The 26,697-nt window shown below is 38.7% G+C and overlaps 1 protein-coding gene and 1 long non-coding RNA gene across 4 annotated transcripts; both read right to left on the bottom strand.

Moving 5' to 3' along the window:
- Nucleotides 1-1,889: 1,889 nt before the first annotated feature.
- Nucleotides 1,890-19,338, bottom strand: LOC119728612. 3 transcript variants are annotated; one of them, XR_005271084.1, is made up of 6 exons: nucleotides 19,156-19,338; nucleotides 17,936-18,305; nucleotides 5,838-5,967; nucleotides 4,899-4,980; nucleotides 4,612-4,676; nucleotides 1,890-4,228 (listed from the first exon to the last, which is right to left on the bottom strand). It is a non-coding gene; the product is annotated as an uncharacterized LOC119728612 (long non-coding RNA). The 3 variants fall into 3 exon arrangements; XR_005271085.1 differs by having other exon boundaries at nucleotides 4,899-4,930; nucleotides 19,156-19,336; XR_005271086.1 differs by lacking the exon at nucleotides 4,899-4,980 and having other exon boundaries at nucleotides 19,156-19,334.
- A 947-nt stretch (nucleotides 19,339-20,285) lies between these two features.
- Nucleotides 20,286-25,182, bottom strand: LOC119728611 (40S ribosomal protein S3-like). Its single transcript, XM_038200913.1, has 6 exons — nucleotides 25,052-25,182; nucleotides 24,492-24,716; nucleotides 22,710-22,804; nucleotides 22,067-22,254; nucleotides 21,058-21,332; nucleotides 20,286-20,517 (listed from the first exon to the last, which is right to left on the bottom strand). The coding sequence occupies exons 1-5, from the start codon at nucleotides 25,079-25,081 to the stop codon at nucleotides 21,064-21,066; spliced, it is 807 nt and encodes a 268-aa protein (XP_038056841.1). The 5' UTR covers nucleotides 25,082-25,182; the 3' UTR covers nucleotides 20,286-20,517; nucleotides 21,058-21,063.
- Nucleotides 25,183-26,697: the final 1,515 nt, after the last annotated feature.

Below are 26,697 nucleotides of genomic sequence, written 5' to 3'. Positions count from 1 at the left end.
CTGCGTAAAGTTTTGTGAAATCGGCTGCAGTTGTGCCATGAGAATCGTTGGGTTTAATGAGTAACAATGAGGATGTATTTAAAAAATTGTACAGTGCATGAATTAATGAAAACTTCAATTAAACTTAGCATGGGCGACGGGACAGGCTTCCCCCGTGTCATATTGGATGTCACAGTTTCTACGGATGCTGACGGGCAGATTGCTACCGCATCATCCACCGAGTCACTGAGCAGTATGGTTCTTCGGAAGGGCACACCCAGGGCACAAAAAGCAAACTAAAAACGGTCTTTTTCCCACTGTTAAAGATAAACTTGTGAAAGTGGTTCGATTTCCTTTAAATGTGAGAGACTTTGAAGAAAGTCGCGAATAGTTTTTGCCAAAAAAAACAGTTTGGCTTCCACCCTTAAGGAAGATAATTTTGAAAGTTCCGCAGGAACAAAATCCTGTTATTGTAGAACTTCTGCGTGCAAACTTTCTTTGCGTTTTATTGAACAATCAATAGAAACATAAATTTTCTTGGTTTGAAATGAAATGAAATGAAAAAACATCTAAAAAAGTAACATTGTGTGAAGATCCACGCAATGAATTGTATAAAAATACTGGTACTTATTTCCATTCTTGGAATTTGGTTAAAAAGATAATTCTACCAAATGTAGAAATTTTATGTTGATGGCACTTATAAACATGGCCGAAAAAGCAGAGCAAATTTCCTGAAAATCAGGATGCTTATCATTTCAGAAATTGTGATCAATTCGTGAGAATGTTCTCGATAAAACGGGATAAATTGAACCTAATTGCTGCAGCTTCCCTCAGTGTCTAACAGAAGTCTATTTATATTCAAAATGAAGGACTTGCACATGTCTACTTCAAAAAATGTGAAAGTTTTCACAGTGACTAGTCGACTTAAATGCCAACAATAAATAAACTAAAAATTGTCAGTTTGTGTGCTACCCAAAGCCTCGTTTCCATTATGCTTGCACTTTTTCTGTAAAATTCCCAAGTCTGGATATCTGAAATCTTACCACTGAACAAAATTGGTGCCTCTGTTGCTTGCTGCAACATTATTCGGAGAGAAATAACAGTTGTTTTTTACTGCCATTGCACGTTATACATGTACTTGTGCGTACTGAAAATCAACACACTGCTTAAATGTATTTAGGGAACATGTAGGTAAAACAGACAACGTAAAGATTGAAGAGTTTTAAATGGAAGTTATCAATGTGAATGAAGGCTAAAATAATCGATCTGATATCTCCCGACACTGTTGAATGTCCAAGAATACTTGCAAAAACACAACCCATTTGTTTATCATTCATTTAATTTGATTAAAAGACAAAATGCAACTGAACGTCTGAAGTTTAAGTGGGACAATTAAGGAAAGATGCAAAGTTTCTCTTAAACTGTCATTCTTAGAGTGGATGGTGGGTTCCCGTGGCAACGGTCATAACCAAAAACCCAAAGTACCATCTGCCTTGTAGAAAATTGAACCAATTGTCAGAGTTTAATAGGATCCTTATTATGTTGTTTTCTACTTGGGTTATCCATGATTGCACAACTTGCAAGATCTAGAGGGCGCTGTGTATACTCATCAATAGTTGGTCACAAGTTGGTGTGGGTAGTTGGGTGACTGCTGCTTGTTGGTGTCTGTGGGCGGGGACATGCGTGTGCGCACCGGGGGGGCCTGTGTGTGGCTGGGCTTTTTTTTTGGCCGGGTGAAAGGTCAAAGTTCAAAGGTCAGGTCAAAGTTGAAAGGTCAGGTCAAAGGTTATGTCAAAGTTGAAGGGTCAGGTCAAAGGTCAGGTCAAAGTGTAAGGGTTAGGTCAAAGGTCAAATAAAAAAAAAATTAAAAATTTTACTTGTGTATATATACCACCAAAGATAAAAATAAATACAAGTTCAAGAAACAACTAGTTTTTAGCACTTTATTAGTTTCTGGTATTTTACAAAACAGCGCCCTCAATATTCAAACATTAACAATTTAAAGACATTAACTTGGGAAAAGCGCCCTCTATCAGTTCAATATTTTGAAAATTAGAGCTATATTAAATAACTAGAGTACCAAGTCATTTGCGCATGTAAATAGAATAATGTTTTGGCAGGTTTTCGCAAAAAGTGCTGCTGCTTAGGCATGGTTTTATCACAAGTGCTAAAATCGCAAGTGGATGTGTTTGCGCAGTGAAATAAAATGCTTATTTTCATATGCGCATTTGTTTTGAACAGAAATGCAAGAGTTGCAAAACGCGCAAACATACTGCTTTGCGTACAGAATTATCTCTAGTGATTTAACATAGCTCCATTCCTCAAACGGCCATTAATGATTGAACCATCTCCTAAAAGAACTACCAAGTCTGTTACCTACTCCAACAAAGCAGCATTTTGCATATCAGCATGACATAAAAGTATTATATTGCCAAAGTTGTTGGGTTTTGGGTTTGTTTTTTTTAAGATGAAAGTTAGAGGGGCATTACTGGATAACTGGACAGATTTGATTACTTTTTGTTCATTTCTTAGAGCTGCAATATCTTGGAGTAGACAACAGACAAATAAAGAAAGGCACTAACAAAGCAACAAAACTTTTTATTCAGGTCAGATAGAAAGGACTACATTAGCACATCATATAAATAAAATTATGGCCGATATGTGAAAATTGTAGTAGTTTTAGGCAGATACGCACCATTAATGAAGCAGTTTTCATGGGCCGAAGTAATGGCATCCTTATAAGGTAAAATAAAATGTCACGCGAAAAACTTTGTTCACGTCAGCAAATACAAATGTAATGTAATGACTATGTTTGCATGCAGTCGATAATAAATACTATATTTTAAATTCTGTTCTCCGACCGTTTGGCAACCACACACAAGTTTTCTTTCCTAATCACACCTAGTTACGATTGGCAGAACTTTTTTTTCAGAATATAGATCCTCTCAAAAACTATTCAGAAAAACACTTTTTTAATATGGCCATAATTTTGTGCATATGATGTGCTAGTGTAGACCACAGAGCTATATTAAAGTACTTGAGCGCTAACTCCTCATTCTGATGCAGATTCTATCTAGCCGTCCTGCGCGCAGACATTTGTAGTTTGTAGAACAAAGAAATGTGACGGAGTGAATTTGAAAGTGTACTCTAAATGCAACGCACATGTACGACATACGCAAAGAACTTAGGCGTGTCATGACGGTTACAAAACGTCAAGGCAAGAATCATTAGCTGCTGATGTGCACACGCCTTTGCGTCGTTTGCGCAGAGCAAAATTTAATAATCATTTACTGATAGTGCATTTCGGTTTTGGCATGTAGTCTTGGATAATGCAGATGTATAGAATGCAAATGCAAATAGCCGTTTAAAAGCAGTACAAACTTTCCAGTTTTCTAAGGTTTGATGGATGTGCCCAGCAGGCTTCACTTTGTACCGAGTAAACGCTCTCGTAATGCAAAATAGCTCTGTGGTATAGACATACTTATAAATACATTTTCAACAACTCAAAAACTATATAGAAACCAGGCACATATCTGTAAATGCATGTAGGTTTTGGTCAATACGCTGCGCAAAAGAGTCTTCCTTGTTCTTGGGGGAGGGTGATTTTTGGATAGTAAATGCACTACAATAGCTTGTTTTTTTTAAATTAGGCACCAACAAATGGTTTTGTTACTTAAAATATTCCCAACAACTTAATGTGCAAGTTTAAATTGCAAGCTTTTTTGGGGGGGGGGGGTCTTCGGTTATATGTGCCTGGTTTAAAGTAGAGCAAATCCATGGCAAGACTGTCAATAAAGTCTGTTTCTATTGAGTAGATTTTAAGTTGAAATCGCTGGAACTGAATTGTTTATTTATTCATTACAACAAACGATTTTGAACGGATGGCTGTTAATTAAACTAAGAATAAGTTATTGACACTTTGCAAATGTAAACAAATTACAGCATGTAATTTCACAGGATATTTGATACCAGTCCTGTTTTTACTTTGAGCAAGGCTTCTGTCATTGAATCAGTCCGTTTGAACACTCACGAATCATTGACTTCAGTGTTTCAAACGTACACAAATTAATCATGTAGTAATTAACCATCTATGTGTCCTATTGCCATGGATTTGCCCTTAGTCTTAAGATGATTCCATCCATGTCTTGATGCTGCAAGTCCCACAGGTTGGCATCAGATCCAGACATCATCAGGGAGAGAGCTGTCATCAGTAGCAGTTGCCATGGTGTCTGCCCAGGATGCCCAACGGCTGCAGTTCATCATCAACATGCAGACAAAAGAAAAACAGAAAGAAAACCAAAATTGGATGAGTTTTGAAATTACAATTTTTCAATGAAACGGCAGTGTACATGATAAAGAGTGGGCGGCCATTGCGCCTAATAATATCACCTCCCAACCCCCCCCCCCAATAAAAACCTAAGTACCTCCATAAATGCAACATTACAAAGTCAGAGTGGTGGCATACTTACATGTATGTATGCATGTAAAATTTACAAATTAATTCAGTTTTATATGGAAACATCTAGCCAAACATTTGACTTTAAATAAGGGAATAACCGTGTGCTTGGCCGGTTTCTAACACTCTGTTTTATAAGACAGGTTGGAGTCTGCAGTCTGGATGCTGATATTTACCTGAGCTGAAGGATTCCACGGGTCCCACAGGTTGGCATCAGATCCAGACATCATGAGGGAGAGAGCTGTCAACATGCAGACAAAAGATAGAAAGAAAACAAAAACTGGATAAGTTTTAAAATTACAATTATTCAATGAAATGGCAGAGTACATGATAAAGAATCAATTCCCAACCCCCCAACCCGTAATAAAAACCCAGCACCGCCATAAATGCAACATTACAAAGCCAGGGTGGTTGCATCCCCGCATGTTCATGTTCAATTCACAAACTATTTACCGTTATTTACCTGAGCTGAAGGATTCCATCCATGTCTTGATGCTGCAATTCCAACAAGTTGGCATGAGACCCAGGCATCATCAGGGAGAGAGCTGTCAACATGCAGACATAAGATAGACAGACAGAAAACAAAAACTGGATAAGTTTTGAAATTACAATTGTTCAATGAAACGGCAGAGTACATGATAAAGAGTGGGCGGCCATTGTGCTTAAAGGTATAGTCCATCATTTGTAATTTGTGCATTTTGTTTGTTTGGAGCAACAAAAGTGCTCAATATCTGAAGAAGGATGCTGAACAACCAATCTGATGAAGTTTCAGCTTAGCTTCAGCTGCATTTTTTCGAGAAAAACAACATTCTAGGATCTCGATTTCAAATCAAGCCGATTGCAGCTACGCAATGTCGCGCACTGATCCGACGAATTATAGCAACCGCGCGCACGTGTGTGTCGTGCCAATGCTTGCGCGCGCTTCGCCAAATAAAACAAACTACTAATTTGAATTTCCTACGGTGCTTCTTAAGACACACCATTGGAAAGGCCTTCTTTCGTTGATTTCTTCAAAATGAAAGCTTGCCAGAAAGAATAATTTCACATGGAGTTTAGTTCCCTTACTATCTTTCAATCAAGTATGTTTTCAACAATAATTACGCCAGTTACTTTTTGGATAGCTTCAAATGATGGACTCTGGCTTAAACAATATCACCTCCCCACTCCCCCCCCCCCAAAAAAACCCAAGCATTGCCATAAAATACAACGCTACGAATCATGTGGCTGCATACCCAAAGATACATGTATAATTCACAAATTAATCCAGTTTTCATCAATAGGAAGGATTGAATATGGAGACATCTACCCACACATTTGGCTTTCAATAAGGGCATAACTGTGTGCTTGGCGGGTTTTAAATAATTTGTTTCAGATAGGTTTGAGTCTGGATGCTGATATTTACCTGAGCTGAAGGATTCCATCCATATCTTGATGCTGCAAGTCCCACAGGTTGGCATCAGATCCAGACATCATCAGGGAGAGAGCTGTCATCAGTAGCAGTTGCCATGGTGTCTGCCCAGGATGCCCAACAGCTGCAGTTCATCGTCAACATGCAGACAAAAGAAAGAAAGAAATTTGGATGAGTTTTGAAATTAACTGTTCAATAAAATGGCAGAGTACATGATCAAGATTGGGCAGCCATTGTGCCTAATAATATCTAACACCCCCATCCCCATCCCCCTTCTCCCATCCCCCACCCCCCATCTCCCCTCCCCTCCCCCCCCCCCAAAAAAAAAACCCCAGCACCACCATCAATGCAACATTACAAAGCCAGAGTGGTTGCATACCTACATGTACATGTACTTTCACAAATTAATGCAGTTTTAGTTGACAGGAAGGAATATAAAAACTTCTAGCCACACTTTCCTTAGGGCCAATGATTTTCCGTTTCAGAAAAGTGCAAATTCCGTTTGCAAAAATCCTAAATTCCGTTTCAGGCTGAAAAATTCCGTTTCACATTTATTCAATACAAAAATTGGCATTTTATGTACATTAGGCCTATACCATGTACACAGAAAATAATTCCAAGACGATAATGAAATAGTCGTTTGGTTGGAGCGCGGGAAAATTGCCCCCAAAAAGATTGCTATTTTATCAACGGCCGATCAATGTACAGACGTAGTATTTAACTTCGCCACAGTCAAGTCGTATACTGCACTGCCACTGCCACACACGTGAGAAACATGCAATAGCTGTACAGGCCAATCCCATGACGTCACACACATCAGCTGGCTGAAACGAAATTCCTGTCCGCCATTTTGTTTTCGGACTAACGTTAGCGACAAAAATAGGATAGTTTACGGTAGATTTTTGGACCTAAGCACGACATGCATTTCAATAGAGCCAAAGTTAGATGTTATATGAATGGTTGATTGATTGCACAGAGAAAAGTAAACCTGCCGATGGAGCAAAAGAGACCCGCAAGAGCATGCCGTGAGTGTGATGATTTTCACCCGTGCGCTGGCCGACAGCTACGGCCTGCGTCGGGACTGTCACTCCCATGACCACGCGTACTACGGTAATGATCTCATAACATTTATTGCTCTGATCTTGAACGTTTTTGCCCCACCAACATCGTGATATAAACATCGCTCATTTGTTATATGGCTCGTCTGTTCAATCAATCATCAACAATTCCTTTTGTATTTGATACATTTTATGAAATTGTGTTTTTTTTATCAATGAAATTGCAGAAGTTATTTTGTTCAGATTCAAATTCGTTTCGAGGAGCAGATTCCGCGAATTCCGTCCGTTTTCCGTGATCGCGGAAAATCATTGGCCCCATTTCCTCTATTAAATGTCTTTTCAAAGTTATTAAATTCAAAACTAGAGCTGAATATTAAAAGTAGATGATGCATGAATTTATGTGGGTCAAAGGATATTAAAATTTGCCACATTTAACTCAAAATGAACTCTTAACCATTGTACCATGTGTTAATTTCAATGAATTAATTAACGTTTGAAATTCTACATTTAAAATACCAATTTCTATAAAGATGGATTCTAATAAGTTTTTTTCCCTTGATCTGACCTAAAGTAACCCCCAAAACATTATGTGTATAAATCTCTTGTTTAAACTCTGTGAATAATTCACATCAATGCTTCAATCCAGTTGGGCAAATGAGTAGTCATGGAGCAACCCCTTAGCACCTTGAAACTCAAATCACTTCGCCATTTTGTGCACTTGGTGTAAATGGTAAACAATACAGTAGGAACAGCATTGATTGTCAATTATTATTAGTTAAGGGGCTCGTCCTAGATTTGGTTTTGGAGACTATAAAGAATCAGGTTATGAGAATCACAACGCAGCATCTAAAAGAATAGGTTGGCAGAGCTGATGAGGCCTTATGTAAATCACTTTAACACCCAATGATATCCTGTCTAATTCACGGACCAAGAAATGAGTCAATGTGACATTTCCTCTTGGCTTTATTCTTGAATTCTTTCATGAATTTATGAAGACAATTTTAATAAAATAGGAGACTTCTGAATACAGTGTAGACATGGATTAGACCATATTAAAAGGCCAAAGATTATTTGAGCTTTGCATGTGAGTATGTCATAGAGACAAAAGTTATTAGAGGTCTTATTCTGCTGTCTTAGTGAAGAGGGGGATATAGAAAGACTTGGATATGTCTTTTCAGAAAATGAGCTTACTTGGAAGGGGAAGAGACAAATACACGTCTAAAGAGAGAACCAGTAGGCCTATAAGACAAGGACTTTGGATTCTTGATGTCAAGTTGAGCAAGACAACCTGTGCTGCCCTCAAGGTGACCAGACTTGTTAGTAGAAGAAAACTGCAAGTGACTCCACCATGACTCTCTCATTGCATTGCCGAGAGATTTAATTCCCTGAGAAGTAAACATACTATGTATTAGTAGCGTGATTGTACATGTTGTATGTATGTATGTTGTTGGATTTGTAATTTTTTGTCATGGATCACAAACAGTGTGAGTTGAATGATAACACACTCCGCTTTGCTGTAAGCAATCATTAAAAGGGCACAGAGTTATCTTCTGTGTGTTGCAATGTACACACAATGACACACGATAAGTGACATTTTATAATGCAACAAATTAAAGAGATTGCAAGCATCGAAATCGCAGTTGATAAATCACAAGTTCTTCGTCTGCATGGAGAAACACAATTCTGGTAATTATGCTCATTGACAATGATGATGCACTTGGAATGAACATCCTAACACATACTCTAACAGACCATATATTGTTACTGAGGAAAATTATTTCCTTCGAAAATTATTATATTTTTACCAAGATACATGTAAAACATCGTCGACAGAGATGCTTGGAAAGTGTGATAATGATTAGTTTTATCTGTTTATTCCCAAGCATAATCAGCATCCCCCATTGAAAAAAACACTAGAAACCCTGTTAAATGCCAACAACCACCCCTCCCCCCTAAAAAAGCCCACAAATTCACCCCACACCACATCACACTAACAACATCTCTGTACACTTGACTATTCCAGTCAAACTAATTGGCTTTACACATAAGATGACAAATTATTTAGCGAACACAAACAGAAATTCATTCCCAAAACACAAGGCTTGGAATTTAATACATTATTTGTTTTGGTAATTTTTTCTCAGGATAAGCAAATCAATGTGGGACTGGAATCGCCATAAATCTAAGGGAAGAATGCAAAATTAAACAAGCGGTATCTAGAGGTTGAACCCCAAGGAATCCTGCAAGACCTCCAGGTATACCTCAAGTTACTGCCTGTTTAATTTTGAATTCTTCCGTAACACAGCTGTGTGGTTCGTTGACTAAGTATTGACATTTTCAAAAGGTAATGAAGACTAATGAAAGCTAATGAAGACTTTATACAACTGAGCTAAGCAACTTAGCACTTCGGTTAAACATCGTCATGCAAAAACACAAATATCCTCATTAGAATTGATCAACAAATTCAATCAAATTATTAAAATAGGATTCCCTAACTCCGCCAGCTCTGTGATAGAGCTGACACCCTGATGTGAGGCTATTCCAAGGAGAAAAGGATTCCCAACTTCTGGCAATTTTACAAACTTTGAAATAAAAAAAACACATTTACAGGTAAACTGAACAGTTAAACCAGACAAAATATTATCTGGAGAAATATCTTTTTTTACTTCATTACATTTTTTCAATAGATTTTTTTGTACATACTGAAAATGGCAAAATTAAAAATGATGTTTCACAAACATCGAATGGAATTTAAAACAAAAATTGAACATTGTCAGACCTGGGGGCTCTACCTCCGCCAGCTCAATGAGCTGACACCCTGATGTGAGGCTATTCCAAGGAGACAGAGCATTCTCAGTTGCAAGTGATCAATAAAAATATGATCAAAACTGCTGCTGACAAAATTGACATGAACATATTTCTAAGTTAAAGTTAATTAATAAGCCAAAAGTTTGGCACCTACATGTCGCAAGATTTTTAAGGAAAAAAAAAATAAACTAATACCGGTACACATAGATAAATTCAGTTTTACCAAAACCAAACAACTGCATAAACCACAATATAAAACCTACCAAAAATATTAAAAACTAATATAATATGTTTTATTTCATTCAAGAAACCATATCTTCCCAAGTGATTTTCCTCATGAGTGCCAAATTTTGGAAGCCAATTGAACAGACTGACACCTTAATTGAGCTCACACGCCCAATTGATATTGGGGGTAGAGGGGGAAACAAGGCATGCCGGTGTTATTTATGGGTGGAGAGAAAATGATAAGCTGTTAATGTTCTCTCTCCAAAAAGTCTCCATTTGCTACTGGGTGGAGAGACGTCATTGTGATGAACTGTCACAGGTCTGCATTTGCTACTTCGTGGAGAGATGTCATTGTGATGAACTGTCACAGGTCTCCATTTGCTACTGGGTGGAGAGATGTCATCGTGATGAACTGTCACAGGTCTCCATTTGCTACTGGGTGGAGGGACGTCATTGTGATGAACTGTCACAGGTCTCCATTTGCTACTGGGTGGAGAGACGTCATTGTGATGAACTGTCACAGGTCTCCATTTGCTACTGGGTGGAGAGACGTCATTGTGATGAACTGTCACAGGTCTCCATTTGCTACTGGGTGGAGAGACGTCATTGTGATGAACTGTCACAGGTCTCCATTTGCTACTGGGTGGAGAGACGTCATTGTGATGAAGTGTCACAGGTCTCCATTTGCTACTGGGTGGAGAGATGTCATTGTGATGAACTGTCACAGGTCTCCATTTGCTACTGGGTGGAGAGATGTCATTGTGATGAACTGTCACAGGTCTCCATTTGCTACTGGGTGGAGAGACGTCACTGTGATGAACTGTCACAGGTCTCCATTTGCTACTGGGTGGAGAGATGTCATTGTGATGAACTGTCACAGGTCTCCATTTGCTACTGGGTGGAGAGACGTCATTGTGATGAACTGTCACAGGTCTCCATTTGCTACTGGGTGGAGAGACGTCACTGTGATGAACTGTCACAGGTCTCCACTTGCTACTGGGTGGAGAGACGTCATTGTGATGAACTGTCACAGGTCTCCATTTGCTACTGGGTGGAGAGACGTCATTGTGATGAACTGTCACAGGTCTCCATTTGCTACTGAGTGGAGAGACGTCACTGTGATGAACTGTCACAGGTCTCCATTTGCTACTGGGTGGAGAGATGTCATTGTGATGAACTGTCACAGGTCTCCATTTGCTACTGGGTGGAGAGATCTCACAGGTCTCCATTTTCTGCAGGTAGATAACAGTGCCAATTGTCTCCAATCTTTCCTTCTACTTCTTGGCATTAACGAGGATGAAGCAGGCGTGCAAGAAACTCCTATGTCACTGGATGTGTCCAGTGAATTAGGTGTTGTGACAAACTGCCATCAAAGTTCATGGGCTATCGTGATTAGCACCCTTCATCTGGCATGCCATTATTCTGATGAATTGTCTCATTTTGTTGACACCGGCATCCTTTATCATTTTTTTTTAATATACAAATGTGATTAAATGATTGTCACATTACAGTCTCATGAGGAAATCAACTACACAGAAGATATGGTTTCCTGGGATCTTGTTGAATTCAAAGTAAGCAGTTAAATTAATTCCCAAATTGTCTTTTTTCCCGCTAATATTCTCTCTTATTTCCAAACAGTGAAAGTTCACTTTAATTAATCAATTGAAAAAATTAATACAATTCATCGGACTAAAGCTCAGGACAAGATGAGTTTAATTCATTCAATCGAAAAGATCAAGTTTTTGAGTTTCGACTATAGACTTATACATTTTTTGCAAAGTAATCTAAAATTGTAGTGATTAACTCTTTTCATTCTAGTCCAAATTTTCACTCTTTGGAAATTAGAGAGTATACGATTTAAGGTGAAATATGATTTTGATGCTTGAAATACCCTCCCCCCACCCCCCAAAAAAACCCTTTTATAATTGTAATATATGGTTTTGCCCATAATTTAATGATGTGATTTGAAGCACCGTTTGCTGAGTGCTTTCCAATAACTTATGAGAAAAAGAAAACCACTAGCATTTTGGGTTGGACTTGGACCCATGACCTCCAGCTTACAGAGGAAATGTCAAATTGCCAAACCATAAAGTTTGTGGGGTTCTGAATGTATCAAATTTGACATAGCAATAAGGTATCCAAAAAAAAAGCATGTCGGTTGAGGGCAAAACCAAACATTCAAATTTACATCTTATTTACCAAAATATATAAATGTTTTCTTAAAGGATAGGACCTAATGACATCACACTTTGTTTACATGTCTGCTTTCCTATTAGCCTTTAGTCAAGTCCCAAGCGCTTACCCGGACACGTGACGCACCCCGGATGCTCAGACACGTAAAAAGACTAGCATGAGCGGCGAAGCTGCGAGGGCCTTTACCATCCCGTGGAGAACACTTGTGTTTTTCTTTACATCTGTCTACCGATGTGGTAGACATGCATAATGCATTATCCATTGTGAATTGACCAATGAAAATGCAGAATTACTAACGTAAATCAGCCGTCGCCTGGCGCCAGACAGCACCCGCGCCATGGCGCGTGCTGTTGCTGGTAACCGCAAACCACCATTAGATGATTGGTTTATATTGCTTGATTTAAATTACGTAAATAATTAAATAAGTGATTAGTTCCACGAGATAGTAAAGGCCCTCGCGGCTTCGCCGCTTGTGCTAGTCTTTTTTGCCAGCATCCGGGGTGCATTAATACTGGTCCAGATGGTCCAGGTATAGGCGCCTGGGACTTGACTAAAGGCTACTTTCCTATGGGAGCCAGGTGGGAGTACAAGATCCACCAAGCTCCCATAAGAAAGCATACATGTTAAAGTGTGCTGTCATTATAATTGATGTCGGATCTATTGATGAGGCCCTCTGAGAGATTTATAGTTTGCAGATGTTTCATTCATAAACAGCAAATTTACTGTAATCAGTTCAGAAATGTGTTAAATCAAAACTTTGGTATCTAAAAACCTGGTTTTTTTTTTATCCTCATGTAACATTGTTAACAGAAAATAAGTAATACATCTGAATTTAGAGAATTTAAATATTCCAAACTATTTTCCCTAAAGTTTAAGTTCAGTTTGGAAAAAGAAGCCATTTTCTCTAATGACCAGTGTTCTCTGTACTCTTTGTTTCATTTTCCTTCTTCTTGTTTATGAATAGAGCATTTTTCTTGATAAAATTCATAAAATTAGGGCTTCATAAAATTGATTAAATTAACCCTCAAGAAATCTTCTTGAAATCATCCTTTAAAAAAAAACCCACTGCATTGCGAATTCTATCCTTTTATGAAACAGGGGCGCAAAGTCCCGTGTAAATGAGATCAAAAAGAAATTCAGAAATTCAAGCAAAGCCAGGTTTTGGATTAACTGGACATTGCCGAGTTTGTTTTTAAACACCTACATGAAGAATTTGTTTCCAAAACATGATACATGCCTTTTTGTTACAATGTACCTTTTAGAATCCCACCCTCCGGAATCCTGAATTGCCCAAAGTCAGTTTTGACAGCTGTTATAAAGTAAACTCAATTTAAGAATGCAATAAAGCAAAAAAAGGTGTTTTAAAACCAACCGCTACACTGTTTTTGTTCTTTCGTAACTGTTTTTCACTTTTTAAAAAAAATTGGATATATTGCATTTTGGAAACAAACTCTTCATGTGTAACCATCCCTTCTAAAACTAGCATTCACAACCCCCCCCCCCCCAAGAAAAAAAAACATGTCTCCTGACATTGCAACTGAACTCAACTTATTTAGTGAAATAAAACTCTACATGTGACAAGATATGGTCTGCAAATATCCATAGTTAATCATTCTCAGGGGTGTGAGTGACCACTGATAAAAATAGCTGAAAACAGCTGAAAACAGCTGGAAAAGGTGTAAAAAAGCTGAACTTTGGAAATCTCCTATACTTTTGTACACAGCAAGTGAGGGAAAAAGCTGAAAAAAAGCTGAAATCCAACACACAAAAAGCTGAAATCAGCTTTAAAGCTGAGATTTCACACCCCTGCATTCTAAACAGATGCAAATGTGAACTCTTAATTGTTTCCAACAAGTGAAAATCCACTCCATCTCCAGTGAAATTCAGTCCAAGTTTTTACTCAAGTTATTCTTTTTCAAAGTATTTTCAATCTAAATAAGAGAGATTTCCACTCCAACTTGTCTAATCCACTGTTTTGCTCTTCGGAATTTAGAGAGTAGGCCTACATTTATACAGTCCATTTGCTCAAATAATTAGAAAATTGAAACAATTTTATTTTGTTTGTATCACAGTTATCTGCGTATGCATTGCAACAAGAAGAAGTCATGATTTTCTTTTTAATTTAAAAGGAATGAAAAGGACATCCCTTCAATAACAAAAAAAAAAATCATTTTTTTTTATTGCAGGCTATAATTGTCTGAGCATGACGGGAAAATGGATGTTGCAAAAAGGATTATGCAAGTAGAAATATGTTAGGCAAAAAAAAAAAAATATTCGGTCTCTGGTCAGACCAAAGTTCCGGAATTGACGCGGGGACGCGGCTTTTTTTTCTTTTTCTTCAAGCTTGGATTGTACAGACAAGGTGGGGTACTATTTTGCTATTTGGTGTCCTCATGTACTTTGGTGTCCTCCATAATTTGCCTTGGTGCTCTCGATCATTTGCCTTGGTGCAATTTCCCATTCCTTGGTGCTCTTTGAAAAAAAAATTGAGGAGGTGCGGCAATAGAGGGCGCTGTTGGAGCTACCGCGGAACATTTTGGGAAAAAAAAAATTGACGCGCATGATTAAAATCGACGCGTGCGCTGACCAGAGACTGACTTCTTTTTTTTTGGCCTTATAACAATATGAAGGACTGAAAGCAAAGAGGGAATTCATAATCTTTCAAACTTTAGAGTGATTTGAAAATGAAAGAACAAAACGAATGTAATTGGAGATATGTTTTGATGGTTGATAAATCTTTGGAAAATTGTTAGAGAAAATGGTTCTGTCAAATCTATTTTGTATGTGTCATTTTCTTGACCTACACATTACAGAGACTCTCAATGAAACATAGAACATTATTAAGGAGTCTTGTCAAAGGAATTTACAATGCAAGATTTGGAAAAGAAAATATAAGGAGTTGCAAAGATTTGGACAATAGTTATGAAAAAGGCTCTCAGAACCAGAAGTAACAAATCTTTTTCTGTAGGAATGTAAATCCTTGGTGGAATTTAGGAATTGATTGATATTTGGAGGAAATTTTCAACGTTTCAGTTGAAAAATATATATTTCGGTTCTTCTTTGACCGGTTGCAAGTTTTTTGATGGTCATTGATAGGTGCAACAATTAAAGGCGTTTTTGGAATGTTGAGTGATGCTGAGATAAAAGAAAATGTCATACTACAATTCTCAGTGTTGATAAAAAGATACACAGAAACCTTAAGAGTCACTAGAAAGTTCTGGTATGAAATGTAAGCTGGTTATGAGTTCAAAAGATGGAGTAATATTTAAGAAGATTAAAGAGATCAAGAGACTGTTCAACTTTGAGCATAATTCTGAGCATCGACAGAATTGTTCAATTAAAGAAGGAAGAATAGTTTCTGAATGTTTCTAAAAGGTGACAGAAGGCATACATGTACAGTGCAAGCTGAAAAGCAAGGTTTACAGAGTTTATGATCTGGGATGCAAACAGATATTATGATGAGAATTCAGTTTGGAAGCCTACAAATTTATTTCTGTGTGCATGTGAAATAATGATGTTCTAAGCTAGACCTTAATACATAATTTCAAATGTCTGTGAAAATCATCAAGAGATTTCTTACCACAGTAACATCATGAAAATCAAAATGTAACTCTCAATAAGTAGAGGACTTTATGGAAATTGAAAGAGATGGAAGGTGAAGTTACAGTGGATTTTTTTTTCGATTCAGAGTAAGTAATATCTCAAGGTATGGAACAATATTGATAGAGTGTTCCACTCAAGAAACGATGGATGAAGATAAATAAAATTCAAGATGTGTTTGCAGATTCTTGGAGACAACTAAAAGGAGAATTATCATATGTGAATGTGGTTCTGTCATCCTAACTAACATTTGGGGCATTTAAATTCAGAGTCACTAAATAGAAAAAGTTCTGTTTTTACTGTACAAGTGGAAAGCATTAAATTCTCTGGTAAATTAAGCAATGCTATATGGCATAGAAATGTGTAGGAAACTTTGGTTCCAGATCTAAGAGAAGACTGGATTTTAGAAGTTTCTTTTCAGAGAATGACAGACAACAAATATGTGTCAAGTGCCTAGCAAAAGGTTTAGCGAGAATTTTACCATGGCTGTGAAATAAAAGAGTATATCTTTCTTTTCCACTGAGGAAGAGAGGGACTGAATGTGACTTTTTAATGTAAAGAAAAACTTTTCAGCATTGTAACAAGCAATAAAGAATAAAAGGCAAAAAGGCAAAAAGGCAAAAAGGTGAGGACTTTAAAGTTTAGAACAGAAAGGTACAGTAATTGTTGCTAAAACAGAGAAAAGTCGATGAGACTTTTGTTGACGGATCATTCACAGATTTACACCTCACTTGTGTTTAGGCTGGTTCCAAGTTCTAGGCATGAGACTATTAAAAATGACGGAAAACATCTACATGTATGTAGCCAACACATTTAAGACTGATACTGATGAGTGATCTGGTAAATTTCTCTACTGTAATGAGACTCAAATTCAATTGTCATACATTCTCAATATTCCAACGAAGAACATTCAGGAAGTTATTGAAAGTAACAACTAAAACAAAAAGAGGACTGAGAGAATAAAGAGTTCTATACTGCCCTCTGGCGAATAAGGAATTCCATGGGATGTAACTGCGCATGCGCAAAACCAGTAACGAATACGCACTCGCAGACCAGTCTTCACTCGAACAGTATTGGGTACAGAAGTGCCAGAAATGTACCAGTTTTTCATTGTAAACTTGAGAAAATCCCTAATCACTATAGTGAAGGGTGACGTGGACAAATGTGCTGCCAATATGGCGCACAGAAACAAGAAACAACCAAAATGGGAAAAGAGGATTGTGAGAATAAAGAGATCTACATGGTTCTTTGGAGTGTGGTAGACAAAATACTGTTGAACTTATAGTGAAGAAAGAGGAATTTCTATGCAGACATGTACAGTGTAAGGCAAAGACAGATTTTTAAGAAGTTCATTTTTAAGAAAAGAATTATGGGATGATCGTGAAGTTGTAGGGAAGATGATTCCCAAGCTTAGGATCTGCTGAACTCACCCCCCCCCCCTTATGCTTATGACATTGTTTTGTGAATAACAAAAAGGAAGGCTTCACCAGCCGGCCAGGAATTTTAAGGTGTTCTACCCTACATGTTTTGTACTGAGGTTGGTACACTATAGGATTTCTAAAATGATAAAGCTGGGAATGAACATAAGGTTGGGGGATTGGGTCAATATTGCCACCCCCATTTGAACCCCCATCTTAAGTAACTAATGATGATGGACATATGACAAGTCCCCACCCTTCCTGTAGAAACACTCTTCCACAAGCTCATAAATGTCTTTCAAATCATGAACTTTGAACCTATGTTTATTTCCTTGATTGAGCCAGACGGCATACTTCCATCACGGACCAAATGGTCTGTGCTTCAATTGAGTCTCTCCACTCTGGAACTGATGTGAGCAGAGAGCAACTTGATTGAGTGCATTAAAGTGGTTGCTTAATAAAATAATGATTACCGAGATGCAATCAATGTATTAAATGGGAAATATGTGATCATAAAATGTAGTTTCAATGTCAATTACAATTGACTTTATATACAAGGATCGAGACTCATTTGTAAAAACTCAAAACTCATGAACCCAAACTGGATCTCAACATGATGGTTACTTACATGTACCGTAAGAATTCAATTACACGTACCTGAAATCTCCCCCCCCCCCTCCATAATTCCTCTGAATCCCTCCCCTCCCACACCCTACCCTAATTTAAGATGACCAAAATCCTCAATCATATAAAGTAAGTGGCATTCAAATAAAATTAATGCTGGACATACCTGTTCAGTTGACTGAAGACGACCAGACATCTTGATCCAGGTCTACATCTCCAGCAGCGGGGAAGCCCATCCAGGCTGGCATCCAATCCAAGCTCGGACAGAAACTCTGCTTGTCTCACCAGACATCTTGATCCAGGTCTACATCTCCAGCAGCGAGGAAGCCCATCCAGGCTAGTATATCCAATCCAAGCTCGGACAGAAACTCTGCTTGTCTCACCAGACATCTTGATCCAGGTCTACATCTCCAGCAGCGAGGAAGCCCATCCAGGCTGGTATATCCAATCCAAGCTCGGACAGAAACTCTGCCTTGTCTCACTCTGGCTGTGCATTTATCAGCAAGTTGATGTCCAACTAGGGTACAGTGTCGTCTCTTGCCAAAATGAAATAAAAAAAAACATATGTCATTAAAATAATCTAAATCAGTTGTTGTTGCAACTTGCATACAACTTTATATTCCTGGTAGGTTTTCAGATGCAAAATTATAGAATTTGGGGATTAAAATTTGCTGTAATTTGATATAATTTGATAAAGAAAATGCTGCTCAAGTTCAAACCTCCTTCAAAAACAGTGGTATTTAAATTTGTCATACTATGGAGGATTCCGGACAGTAAATTAGTTTTAATTTGATGTTCAAATAGGCTGAGAAGTATTGTCACTTGCACTTTGCCCCAGGGCCCCACAAATGAAATTTTCATCAAATCTTCAGAAAGAATATTGTAACCTGACGCCACTTTTTTCTTCATTTATCAAGTCAATGAAGGTCAGTCATTGCAAAAGTGATGATAAAGACATGAATTTTGGACTGAGAAACATTTCCAATTTTGTTAGGAAATACTTCAAAAATTTCCTGACTCTCCATAGACTTTGTATACAACGGCTTTGTCGTCCTGGGGAGTGGGGTTGCAATATTCTTTCCAAATTTTCTTCCAATCTTAAATCAATGCAGTTGACAAGACGTATTGAAGTAAAATGTCCTTAAATGTTACATAATACATACATGCAATTGAAATTCTACATGACGAAATAGGGACATTGGGTTCGTGAGGGTGTGGCGTGATTTTGTTGTAGAACAAATTCAGCCTGCATTTAAAATCAACACAAACTTTTGTAATTGTGGTCAAAACGGAAGTAGGCCTATGCTATAACGATTGGAAAGATATCCATGATTAACCCATGAATATATAATACAGGTTTACAAGATAATAAACACGAATATATACCTTTTTTCCTTCATTTTCTATCTGCTAATGTGCTGTAAAACGACTTCAAAATGGCGACCAATTCAGATATTTTTTCACGTGCTCACGTGGCCTGTTCAAATTATTCAAAGGCGCGTCGGGTCGGCGTGCCGCACGTAGGTACCTAGGCGTCCCTTACAACCAATGTACGTGGCTAGAAAATGGACCAGACTAAATTCGTCATCACCGCATATCGGTTTCATGCATTTTTTAGGAGGGGGAGGGTGGACATGGGAAGGGCATATATGATGGGTTTTTTTTTTTTTTTAAATCCTTTTTTTATGTAAAAGTGAATATGTATAATAACTTATAGAAATGAGTGAGTATAAAAAAAAAACCAAGCGACAGAAGTTGCCAAGTTTCTTTTGATATCACCTGGCCCCAAATTTCATTACCTTAAACATAATAATTAAACACCCCCCCAAAAAAAATTTATAAGCAATAAAACGACCGTATTTTCTTTAACTTTCAGTCATTTTAAAAGTAAAAATCATTACCCAGTTACTGTAGTTGTAAAAAAAAACAGTGTATCGTTACAAATTTGTCAAAACACAGGGTATGTTACAATTCAGTGCTTTAGCACTTAAATAGCGCCCTCGCTCAAAACTTGAGTCAAGTTGTAATGCTGCCCCCCCCCCCCATGGGCTTTTGTTCATTAAATAATCCTTACTACAGTACACACAGCAGCCCCATCAGACAAAAATATATTTTAATAAAACTGCCATAAACCAAGTTTCAATTTCACACTTTCCGATACATCTCTGCATTTTTTGACTGGAATTCGGTCTTCAATTTCTATCCCCAGAAGGCATCAAGTTAGATGCCCAAAATGATCTTCCAGGACCGAATTTCCAAATTAACCCTCATTGACATCAGTCTTTCATCCTTCCTTTACATGCTCATATAGATGCAAGGGTTTTTGCTGGGGGTGAGCTGGGGGGAGTGGGGGCATTATTTCAATAAAGACACGATTTTGAAGATTCACATGTTACAAAATAACAATCTTCCCCCTCCCCAAAGTCAAAATTCTTCATTCCTTTAAATTACCATAATATTAACTTGCAATCAGGTACACATTGTGGACAGCAAGAAAAACACAATGGAAACAAATGTATCTTGACAGAAACCTTGTTATTTTATTCAATATAGGTTGTCAGTCTGCGGCTCATTCCTAGTACATACCCAATCAGCATTGTGCCGATTGGTTCCACTTTTTCATAATTACATGACAGGTTTTTGTTTTTGAGTTTAGAGATGCGGTGTTTTGATTCTCATAACCACTGTGCTATGATGGGCACCAAGATGGGTACAGGTGGCATCTTCAGTGATTTTCAGCGTCTTGACCTATGTCAAATAAAAAAGGGGAGAAGGAATTAATTCAGTGGGTTAGCTATTGAAAAGAGCAGCATAAATCACCACCATGTTGTTAATCTACACAAATGCACCATGAAAAATGCATTGAATTGGCGTTTACAAACATCTCCCACTTATTCCATGGGAATGATGTATACTCATTAAAACAATGAAGGTTCTTTGAGATGCAGATGTCATTTTTTTGTGATGCAGCTGCCAAGTTAATTTTCAAAAAACCTGCAGTGACCAGAAGCTTGCTCACTTCGTATGAAACCCAACGCCCGGGAATGGATTTGAGTTTTTTAAGACAAAATAAAGCATGGTTTTGCTTAGAGCCTGGTCACTACTCTGACCTGAATCCGTGCCACACAATTACCCAAGATATGTTCAAATCGGATCTCAAACAGAATCTTAATCTCAATCAGAATCTAAGTTAGCCATGCCAGATGATTGCCACGGCTTCTAATTCAGCATCTTCAAATTAAACAAGTTCACATGAATAGTATGAATGAAGTATGAGTAAGTGCTCACCTCTATCTAGGCCATCTGGGGTGCAGGAGGCTGCTGAGGGGGGACCACTCCAGGTCCCATGGCACCAGCTACGGGTACCTGCTGAGGGGGCTGGCCGGGGGCCACAGCGCCAGGCTCCATGGGCTTGACACCCTTCTGCTCCGAGTAGGGCTGGGAGGGGATCTCCTCGTCCTTGGGCTCCACTACGCTGACGGCGTCGGGGAGCGGGCGCTTGGGACCACTCTTGCCTGTGGCGTCAAAGGGCAGCATGATCTTGACCTTGATGCCGAGCACACCTGGATCAGAAATGAGGAAGAAAAATGGAAATTGGCTTGCATAATATTCTACATGCCCAACCAAAGTCGGTTTTCTGCAAAGGACATGCTGAAAAATACAAGAACTTTCACAACTTGAATATCATCCCAGGCCTGCCATATCGGTGTAGCAAGTGAACAAATTTTGTGGGATTTTTCCAGGATTGAAGCTATATGGCAAAATTGTGACGCTGATTTTGGCGGATGTACTGTGTCAAGGCCTTGGGCCAGATCATGTGTTGTTAATATGCCCAGCTGTGCATAAATTTAGGCCTAGGTTTTACTCAAAATCCCCCACACAACTCCAGGATGTCACTGGCTCTGCCTCAACATATTGACAGTGATTGCTGGAGGATTTGGGCAGGGTCACACCTGTAAGGACCACATTAAAATAAAATAACAGATTTTGGAGGATTGAGTTGGTATGCAATTTTTATATGGAGGCAGTTGGAGGATTTTGCAGGAATGAAGACCTTAGCAAAAAATGCCTAGGGAGTTAGGGTTAAAACAACGAAAAGGATAACACTGAAAAAAGTTCAGAGAAACCCACACAAGATTCTTTGAAAGCCCATCCCTTTCTAACAAAAATGCACACTAAAACTCTCAACTCCACTCACACTACCTATGCATGAAATGTCTGACAACCATATGCACATACGAGCCCACCCTTTCAAAAACAAATCCACAATTGAACTAAACTCTACAACTGCACTCACCCTGCCTGAGCATGACGTGTCTGATGGCCGTATCCACGTACTCGTTGACCGGGTCACCGCTGTGGATCATCAAGCCGTCCACAAACTTCATGGACTTGGCACGCTGACCTCTCAGCTTGCCCGACACCACCACCTCGCAGCCCCTGGCGTTGCTCTCCATGATGAATCGCAGCACACCGTAGCAGGCCCTGCCAGAGTGAAATTAGGACCCAATCCACACAAAATGAATGACAGATTGCCACAGGTACTTTTCAGTTACAGGATTTTAACAATTTTTGAACGATTCGAACCCAGGTCACAGCCGGTGGAAGGCGAGGAATGTACCACTACGTCAACCTCATCCCCCACCTGAATGCTAATTGCTATCACTTCAGTATTGTCTTATATAAAATCATATTATACAAAGTTGTAAAAATGGGAAAGATTTCCGTATACGAAGTTCACTAATTTTCCTCTGTATTGACTAACAAGCCCCCAGATAGCAATTTCATGTCACCAAAGTCAATTTGAGCAGTGAGAAAATACAAGCATTTTCTTAGAAAACACTTAGAATTTTTCAGTCCAATCTCATAGGGTTTGTACACAGGGTGTTGAGTGAACTTCGTATATGGAAATCTTTCCAGGATAGAATTGCTGGGTATACCTTCGGACAGCCAGACCTCCGATGAGCTTGTAACGCAATGATTCACACTGAGCGATGGCACACAGACCACGGGTAGCAACCTTCTCAGCATACAGCTATACAAAATGGAAATAAATAAAGTTCTCATCACTGCCTATACATTTCGCATTCAGAAAAACCACCATACCCACCCAGCATGTGTGGTGTGCATTTATAGTTAAATGAATGATGAACATTTAGCTGTATACATCATGGTAGCCCGAGTAACTTGAGCCCTACTTATCACCTTTTTAACATTTGGACATGGTCTAGCAATAGTAGGGCCCAAGTTGAATTGCTATCCAAATAATTAACGACCCAACCATTTGCCAACAAAAACATCAAATTTCACCCTCAAAACAGCCACACAACAGCCACCTGATATACAAGAAGAGATCGATGATTAAGATCAAGGTACTTAAGTTTACTTATGATCTGGATGAAAAGTGAAATTTACCATTAATTGGTTGAGGGCTCCGTCGCGAATACCAGGCGCGGACCCAATTTTCAAAATGGTGTCCGTGCAGTATGTTATAAAGGGCCAACAACATGGCATGTTTCTGACACCAGAACTTCTAATCAATTGTATATTTATGACATCAATGAACATTCAATAAACAACAATTTTTAGCTGTCTAATTTAAAAGATTTACTGAAAGATATGTTCATGCCTGACCATGCTGACACAACTCTCAAACTCATTTGAACATGTTGAAGCCACAGAAAGAATGTCATGAATGTAGTATCCAGATGCTACTTCAGGTTGTGTACAAAATCTATCAGTCTATGGAGATTCAAAAACATTTTCGAAGTATTTCTCAACAAAATTGGAAATACTTCTCAGCTCAGTCCCAGATTCATGTCTTTTCAACATTTTAGCAATGACTGACTTTCATTGAGATGATATAGGGCCTAGGCTCATGATGAAAAAAATGACGTCTGGATGCAACATTCTTCATGTTCTTTCCGAAGCCACACTTAAAATCGGTCATACTAAAAAGCGTCAACACAGCGTCAACACACTCCAAAGCGTCAACACAGCGTCAACACAGCGTCAACACATCCAAAATGCATTAAAAGTGACAAAAGCAGTATGTAACCCATATAGTATGGTCAGAAACAAGATTTTGGCTTAAAATTAATAGGTTAAACGTCTGAAAATTGCGATTTTCAGTTCAAGAAAATTGGCTCTCCGTGCCGCTCCGAAATCGGCTGCCATCAAGTTGCCTCAGTGGCAGTGCGGACCATACCATTGTGCTAAAGGGTGATAGCGTTGTACAATAAACCAACAGAGAGGGCGCGGCCGGCCAATACCAAAAGATGTCCATTTCAATAAAGTAAATGAAACATAAACACAACTCACAAAATAATGATCCACCACTCCGATCCTCAGTCCTCACAGATCTGGTATCCCTCTGTTGTTTATGACAAGATAATGTCATTACCTACACACCCCTACTAAAATGGTGTCGTCCAAGCTTTATGCGAAGTCAAGATGGCGGACAACGGCCGTGCAAGCGAAAGGTCATTTTTTCGCGTGAAAATACTATATTTTTAACAACTAAATGGAAACTCAAACCAATGGAAATTCTCTTTTATTCTATGCTTTACAATTATATACCATTTTTGTTAATTCAGAATGTGTTTTGGATATGTTGACGGTGTGTTGACGCTTCTGTCATGTGTTGATGCTGTGTTGACGGTGTGTTGACGCTTTTTAGTGCGACCCCTTAAAATTGCAACCTGAACATGCTGAAACTTTACCTCAACGGTCCCCTCGGCAAAGTTGAAACGCTTCTGCACCACGGCCGTCAACTCTCTGATGCGACGACCCTTCTCACCAAGCACATTCTGTGTCCTAGTGGCCATGATGATGATCTCAGTGCGGGTTGGGGTCACACGCACCTCCACGCCACTGTACCCATCTTCAGCAAGTTCACGAGTCAGAAACTCATTCAGTTCTGCCTTGAACACTCCGTCAGCTACAAACTAATTGACGAGAAAACAACGTATTTTCTTTAATTTACATCTTAAACACCCAATTTTTTATTTGAACACTTAAATTGGATAAATGGGATCAAACGGCAATATTGCTCAAGTAGAAATAGAGACAAGATCAACATTTTGAATAACATGAACGCACGTAAATTTATTACACGTTGGTACTACACAGTACGACAGGACTCAATCCACCAGAATCGTTGCTAAATCACGTCATCGTTCACAAAAAGTATCACGCAAATGTCATTTGATATTCAAACTATGCTTTCAGTTCAATATTTATTTTATTTTGTGAGGAAAGGGGGAATTTAGGTCATCTCTACCTTTCTCTTCTTGGAGATTTGAGCCGCCATCTTGACAGACGGAGTGAAAGAGAAAGAAACCCGGATGTACGGTAGACTGGTACCCTAGATATCTATTCATGCTCAACGGATAGGTTTCGTGCAGGTACCTGTCATTGCCAAAAAAAGGCCGAGTTGAAAGTGACTGAGGGCGCTGTCTGGCAATTAGAGGGGCGGGACAATTGGGGGGGGGGGGGGGTTTGACAAAATAACTTCTTTTTACAAAAAATAAAGAATATTTAAATTCCTCCCAATAAATCCTTTTTTTTTTAAACAATCCCTGCTTGTTCAACTGTGTCTACCAAATACAGCTGTAGCAGTTTAGGCATTAAAAGAACCAGTCTTAAAATAGCCCCCCCCCCCCCAAACAAGGACGATTTCCCATAAAATCGACTCAGATACTCCCTCATCGTAGCTGAATGAAGCTGACCTAACTTGGAGCTTATTTTGCAAAGATATCGAAACCTCAGGAATAGGGAACTTCAAATTGCCCCCCCCCCCCAATCATTTATGCAACAATTATGGACAAACAATAACAATACATTTTGCGCACCGACACATATTTTTCTTTCATAATAGCATTTTATTATTCACAACTTCTTGTTTTCCCCTCTCATAGGCACAAATCCAGACGTGTCTAACTCACTGCCTCGACCATACAAGAATATCAGCCTGACCTTAGTAATTGCTTTTTAGGATTTCGAAAAAATATATAACTATGGTTTGGTTCAAAAGTAAGACATTGGGAAGGGCACTGTTTTAACTAGTCCAGAAATTGAAATTGGGAACGGTAGGATTCTTCGTAAGGTTCACATTAACTATACACAGCACTTGAGAAATTTGTAATAAACTTCAAATTATGAGACCAGTCTGATAGGGCACAGCCACAGAAGTTTTCAAGGATGGTAAATCTCAAGACTTTATACGCTTTCAAAATATAATGTTTCAGTGCACTTAAAAGTTTGAAGTTTGTTAGACAATAACTGAAAAGGATTATTATAAGGGGCAGATCAACAAAAGGATGGGATTTTATTCTCCCCCCCCCCCCCCCCCCCCCGTAACTACCCATTTGCCAAATGTTCCATTCTGTATAACTGCTATCCTTGATTTGGTACACAAAAACAGAAGTTCACCATGGACTACATACATAAGATTACAGCATTCAAATTTTCCTTAGCACCATTTTCTATATGGAATATTAAAAAAAAAAAAAAAAATGTGTGTAACGTCTGTGAGATTTTACGAGATGCGTAACTTCCGAGTTGCTCGACGATAGACCGATTCATTAAACCCATCCAATGGCACTTGGGTCAATCACTGCTGCGACTAATACCTGATAGGCATCCACAAGAGTCTGATGTGTGCACGCGCATACGCCTCGCACGGCTGGAACGTGCAGTGTAACATTGGATAGGTGCACAAGACGGTTGCCGAAATGAGCAGTGGGTTGCGCTCAATAGATCGGTCTACTGAAAATGCCTAATATGACTGCAGCAAGTTTGTCAAACCACGAGAGGTCAAATTTAGTCAGTTTTATTAAACCAGCTTTTCAAATATCGGCTGCATGTTATCAATGGTCACGTTGCAGTAGGTACATATTTTCACGATGACGTTTGCCCATGTAGTTC

Source organism: Patiria miniata, unplaced genomic scaffold (genome assembly GCF_015706575.1).
Source record: "Patiria miniata isolate m_02_andy unplaced genomic scaffold, ASM1570657v1 HiC_scaffold_20, whole genome shotgun sequence".
NCBI classification, from domain to species: domain Eukaryota; kingdom Metazoa; phylum Echinodermata; class Asteroidea; order Valvatida; family Asterinidae; genus Patiria; species Patiria miniata.
This window is presented reverse-complemented; position numbering and strand designations above follow the sequence as displayed.

What these genes read in the sequence shown, in the direction of transcription:
- LOC119728611 (XM_038200913.1), bottom strand. Translation starts at nt 25,081, where the DNA reads ATGGCGGCTCAAATCTCCAAGAAGAGAAAG. An exon ending in TTGCCGAGGGGACCGTTGAG is followed by an intron (nt 22,805 to 24,491) that starts GTAAAGTTTCAG and finishes CATTTTGTATAG; the next exon opens with CTGTATGCTGAGAAGGTTGC. An exon ending in ACACGTCATGCTCAGGCAGG is followed by an intron (nt 21,333 to 22,066) that starts GTGAGTGCAGTT and finishes TTTCTGATCCAG; the next exon opens with GTGTGCTCGGCATCAAGGTC.